At 43.3% G+C, this 6,000-nt stretch overlaps 1 protein-coding gene across 1 annotated transcript in view; it reads right to left on the reverse strand.

Annotated features, from left to right (window-relative positions):
• Positions 1 to 5,228, reverse strand: part of LOC102438606 (protein Daple-like) — a 44,740-nt gene extending 39,512 nt beyond the window's left edge. Inside the window, exons 1-2 of the mRNA XM_014449808.1 lie at positions 5,196 to 5,228; positions 357 to 497 (exon numbers count right to left, since the gene is read on the reverse strand). Of these exons, the coding sequence (XP_014305294.1) occupies positions 357 to 497; positions 5,196 to 5,228 (174 nt within the window). The remainder of the gene's footprint in view (positions 1 to 356; positions 498 to 5,195) is intronic.
• Between the last annotated feature and the right edge of the window lie 772 nt (positions 5,229 to 6,000).

The following is a 6,000-nucleotide window of genomic DNA, read 5'->3' on the forward strand; positions in this document are numbered from 1 at the left end:
ATGACCAAAAGACGGAAGAAAGTAAAAGAGAAGATGGCAGCCGAGACTGCAAAGCCAGGAAGGAGGCAGGAGAATGTGAGGGAGTTTTTAAGAAGCGGAGATATATTTAGTGAGACAGAAGGGCCGAGTGAATGGAGCAGGCTCCCCAAGCTCAACCTCTGTCCTCTCACAGGTGTCTTAGGGGACTGTGCCCTGCAAGGAAAGTGCCCACGTCCTGCCCCCATGAAAATGGGCCAGGAGGACAGACAGTGTGCAGCTTGAGAGGAAGTCAGGATGAAGAGCGCGGCCATAACTAGGCCCCAGACACAGGCCCCTCCCCACCGTCCCCCAGGCCGTTGGGCCACCCACAAACACACCTTCCTGCAATGGTCTTGCTCATTTAAGACCCTCCTGAGGCGACAGATCATGTTGCTGGAGAGGTACTCCACCTCCTCCAGGGCCATGTCTGGGACCTCCAACCACTGCAGGTCCAACAGGCTGGCCTGGTGGCGGGTCACCTGAGGGCACACAAGGGTAAGGTGCTGCAGAGGCCGGGCAGGGAGCAGCAGAGGGTCCCTGAGAGCACCCACCTCCCAAGGCCACGCCCCCTGGGACCTAGGCCCACTCTCCCACAGCTGACCCACCTCACTGACATTATTAACCCTCAGCCACCAAGTTCCTGTGGGGGGCGGCCAGGTTCCTCAGCAAGTGGAGCCACACTCTGCGGCCGAGCTCTTTCGTCACACACCACTGCTGCTGTCACACTAGCTCAAGGAGGACACTGACTTCCCACCAGACAGCACTCCTCCCAGTGTGGGAGCTCCCTCAACTGTCCCAGGGATTTCAGTTGCACCATCCATGTGTCACACAAAGAGGGTAAGCCTTGGGAGGGGAGGGTCAGGAGGGATAGCATCTTATTCTTCAAATAAAATCTAACGCGAAGATGGCAAAATATTAGAGCGCTTATGTCAGAAGGTTGGGTCCATGACAATCTTATTTTTTGAGGAAACCTTTCATAACCTGAAATACTTCTCAGGTGAGCCTGGATCTCATCCCCACAGGCCACACAGGACCACCTGGTTCCCCCTTTCTGCCTGGTGCGAGCACAGGCCCACGGCCTCATCCTCACTGGGCAGCCTCTCCTCCAACTGCCGACATTACCTTCTTCAAACCAGGGACATGCCCTTGACGGGGAATCAAACCTGCGACCCTTTGGTGGGCAGTCCAACACTCTAACCACTGAGTCAAACCATCTAGAGCCTGGACCCGCAGCCTAGCCCCCTAGCAGGAGCAGGTGAACTCATCTCAGTCCAGGGCTAGAAGCGCCAGGGGGTCCTGCACCTGGTGCATGGGCTCCAGAGTAGGAAACCCCTCAGGGCCCCAGGCCAGGACACCCGCCCCCAGTTTGGAAACCTGTGAAGACCCCTGAGTCCCAGGACTGCCAGGGCCCAGGTGGGTGGGGTCTGTGGAGACGTTAGGGGGGCGGGAGAGGAGCCAGGGCACCCGCAATGGGACAGGGAGTCAGGTGTACTCTGTAGAAAGAGCTCCATGAGCTCACGGACAGTCACGTCCATCCTGAGGCTGTGTCCACCGTCCGAGGCTGTGTCCACCGTCCATCGCTATGCACACAGGCTCTGGGCCCACCGTCTCTGTGCCCACCAGCTCTGTGCCACATTCCAATTGGCTCCTCACCCCACATTCTAAACTGCTATTTGCACCACATTCTAAACTGCTATTTGCTCCACATTCGAAAAAGGCTCTTTGCCCCAAATTCTAAACGGCTCTTGAGCCTGTATTCCTAACTGCTCTGGGCCCCGTATTCCAAAGGGCTCTAGCAGGGAACACAGCTGTGTCAGGGGCTGTGGCAGCTCCCTGTCAATGCTAGTGCGTTGGAATACACAAAAATGATGACACACTCCCTATGAAATTTAAAATCTTTCTGGGCACATGAAATATGAGGAAATATGTCTACATCCTATGTACTTATAAATGTAAATTAACCACTTCAACATAATCTTGCTAATCTCCATTTTTAATTATTTTTTCCATCAGCCAAATTGCAGAAATTTGATCAGTTCCTTTGAAGTAACCATTCATTTTATTTTGTTAAGTCTGACCTAGTAGCTCAGCTTGGGAGTTCTCTTTCCCATCACATGAACGGAGACCCTCCAGGTGGTAGTTCATACATTACAACACCTAAACCCACCAGTCAGCTGCCTACAAAATGTATTGATAGAATATTAACTAGTAAGTAATTTAGAGGAAAGAAAAATGAACAAAATAAAGCTGCATATTTGGGAAATATTTGAACAAAAAGTGCCTGTGCATAGCTTTCTGGGCAAGGAGCATTAAACCAGCACATGCAAGAAAGACATTTAGAGAACAGATATGCAGGTATGTCAGAACAAATTTAAACATCTAGGCTGTCAATCAATGAACTAAAAGTGTTTTAATTATTTTCTAAACTAGTAATGGTTTTATTTTGGTTAACTAAAAAATTTATTTTGATTTAAAATAAATTTAATTTTTTAAGTAAATGAAATCTTTGGACTTATGATAGACGGGGGACAAAGTACCAATTAGCATTTTTAGTGACTATCCAGCTTCAATAAATACTACAAATTCCTTAAAGTCAAAGAAAAAAATGAATAAAAAAGCCCACCTACAGGTGTTATTTTTTCATAATCACCTAAATCAATTCCTCTTATAGAACCTACCAGAAATCTAATAGCCTTCATTTGTGGGAAGCATGCTGAGATTTAAAATAATGCAAAAGAATATGTGATCAAAATGGGAAACAAATTTATAAATGTAGTTACCTGAACTGAGAACACAGCAAATTACATATAACTTAGAGATTCTTGATATATTGAAAATTACTTCTTTTATGATTATGCAAATCAGGATTTGAGTAATGGTTGACTACATGAGCTTATGTCAATGAGATATTAACTGGATGCTAAAATTTTAAACTCTCTGCTTCCAAATTTCAGGGCCAATATTTCAGAGAAATGTAGCCAAATGTATGAGACTAGAACTGTTTTAAAGAAAACACATAACAGTGACACAGAAAACAGGGTCAGGCAGACTGAAACCACAAGAGTGCGTGCAAGCCAGGCACAGTGATGAGCACGTTGCACACATTATAGCTCATTCAATCAACTCAAAGGCCTCAAGGTGTTCCATCAACTCCCACTGACCTAGCTGAACTCTGGACCTCAGGTATGCAGAAATTCTAGGAGGAATATAAGGTTTTCTTTCCTGAAAACCAGTTCCATGCCCTGGCTGCTGTGGCTCAGGTGGCTGGAGCAACATTCCATACACTGAAAGGTTGTGGGTTTGATTCCCGATCAGGCCATATACCTAGGTTGTGGGTTCAGTCCCCAGTCAGGGTGCATATGGGAGGCAACCAATCAATGTTTCTCTTCTCTCTCTCTCTCTCTCTCTCTCTCTCTCTCTTTCTACCCTCCCCCCTCTCTAAAATCAATAAGCATATCATCGGGTTAGGATGAAAAGAAAATTGGTTCTATTAGATCTTAGAAAACTTAGAAAGTAATTTTCAAATTTTAATAGTTACAAATTCCTACCAAAATTCCCAAAGTTTCAGAGAATACCTTGACTTGAACTAAACCAACAATTCAATTATTTTATTTATACAAGCAGTTTCACTGCCATCTGAGTCAGACCCTCAGAATGTTCTGCTGTTGGATTGGAAATCAATAGATACAGCTCTACAATCAGATTCCTAGTTGTGAAAAGTTGAACAATAGTGTTTAAACATATGATGAGTCATTAGCAAACATCTCTACCCTTAAGATATGTGGACTGTACATGTGGGATTCTGCAAGGGGATGAGGAAGAGGGGAAGGTGAGAAACAAAAAATAGTCAGAATCCCTTACTTGGAGAAAGTTATTAATAAAGCAAAAGTGTTAAGAAAGAACTGGGCAGCCCTAACCGGTTTGGCTCAGTGGATAAAGAGTCGGCCTTTGGTCTGAAGGATCCTGGGTTTGATTCATGTCAAGGGCATGTACCTTGGTTGCAGGCTCAATCTCCAGTAGGGGAAGTGCAGGAGGCAGCTGGTCAATGTGTCTCTCTCATTGATGTTTCTAACTCTCTGTCCCTTTCCCTTCCTCTTTGTAAATCCACAAAGTATTTTTTAAAAGAGAAAGAACTGGACATGTCTGTATCCTTTCATACATGAAATAAAAATATGTGACATAATTACTTAGACAGGCTCTTTCCAGCCTTCATTTTGCAAATACAAAGAAAGTGGGGAGGAAAAAATTGAGCTCTTTAGAGCAGCGGTCGCCAACCTTTCAGACCCTCATGGACCACCAGTTGGCGACCGCTGCCTCAAAGGTTTCCTTAAACCAGAAGTCGCCAAACTTTCGGACCTCACGGACCACCAGTGGTCTGCAGGCCACCGGTTGACAACTGCTGCTTTAGAGGGCTTAGGAAAACAGAGACTATCTTGGATTATTTTCTTTCTCCAAGGAGTGTTACAATGATTATTTCTGTGGGAGAGATAATCAACAAAGTCTCCAATATGTCTACAAAGTTAAAAGCCCAATTGGAATAAAAATAGGAAAGATTCCCTTTTCAATGCCCTCTTAGAAAGCAAATATCAACCTAAGGTGACACAGCCAACTATATGTCCCATGTATTTTTCTAACAAAAATAAAAAATGCCAATAAGCGCTGTCCAAAATCATCAAGCGAGACTCACAAGGGAGCAGTGGACAGTCTGCGCATTCAGTGACACCTCTGCACTGTGCTGTGGCTCAGCTGAGTCCTAAAAGAGCAGGTCCCATGCAACAGAAAATGAATGAGTTTGGTTTTATATAGAGTGACCACTGGTGCTTTGCTCAAGATACAGATTCTTTTCATGGAAATAACGTAAAAATTATTATATGAAGAATCAGTTGCTTTTGAAGTTTCCTTTAACAAAGTGTTACTCTATAAAACAAAAGATGATCCTCAGCAGTAAACCTTGAAAAAAGGGAAATCCAGAATGTCCTAACCTTTCTATTATCTTTTCCCTCCACAACCCTAGATACCATAATGTGTTCATGTAGACAAAGCAAAGGAGAGAAAAAGTAAAGATAAGGTAACACCAGAAAGAGGACTCTGTTAGAGACTCTACCTAAGTTATTAGCTAGGATTCTTATTATACAGTTTATAGAGATATAAAAAGATGTGTCAAAAATAGAACATACCTTGTCATGTCCTGAATCTGCCCCTCTGACCATATCTGGTGCCACGTGTTCAATAGTGCCACAGAACAAACACAACAAATCGAGGAGGTATGACAGGCGACAGTTTCTGGTGGGAGGCAGGAAATTTTGTAGGTCATATTTTATGAACTATGATATAAAAAGGCTAGGAAAACATAGCTAAATTCTATTGTGATTACTGTTTATTCTAGCACCTAAAAAGAAATAAATGAAATACCGACCATATTTTATTTTTATTTATATATGTATATATCATAATTAAGTAGTTTTAATATATTTATTAGCATCGACCTATGACACCAGGAGGTCACAGTTTGATTACAGTCAGGGCACATCTAAATATCCTCTCTTTTTTTTGGCCTTCCTTCCTTTTTTTTTTTTCTTCGCAAAATCTTTATTGCTGAGAGCATTACAGATGCCCCTCTTTGCCTTCCAGAGCCCCCATCCACCCAGATCCCACCCCATTCCAGGCCTTCACAACCCCATTGTCTGTGTCCTTAGGTAATGCATACTTGCATAGAAGATTTTTCCTTAATATCTTCCCAAACCCCTCAATCCTTTCCTCTGAGATTTGTCAGTCTGTTCTGTTTCCATGCCTCTGATTCTATTTTATTCATCAGTTTATTTTGTTCATTAGATTTCTTGTTCATTTATTTTGATTTTTAAATTCAGTTGCTGATACAGATGTATTTATTGCCATTTTGTTGTTCACATTTTTTATCTTTTTTCTTCGTCTTCTTTCTTCTCCCTCTTCCTCTTCCTCTTCCTCTTCTTCTTCTTCAAGAAT

Source organism: Myotis lucifugus, unplaced genomic scaffold (assembly GCF_000147115.1).
Source record: "Myotis lucifugus unplaced genomic scaffold, Myoluc2.0 scaffold_1433, whole genome shotgun sequence".
Taxonomy (NCBI): domain Eukaryota; kingdom Metazoa; phylum Chordata; class Mammalia; order Chiroptera; family Vespertilionidae; genus Myotis; species Myotis lucifugus.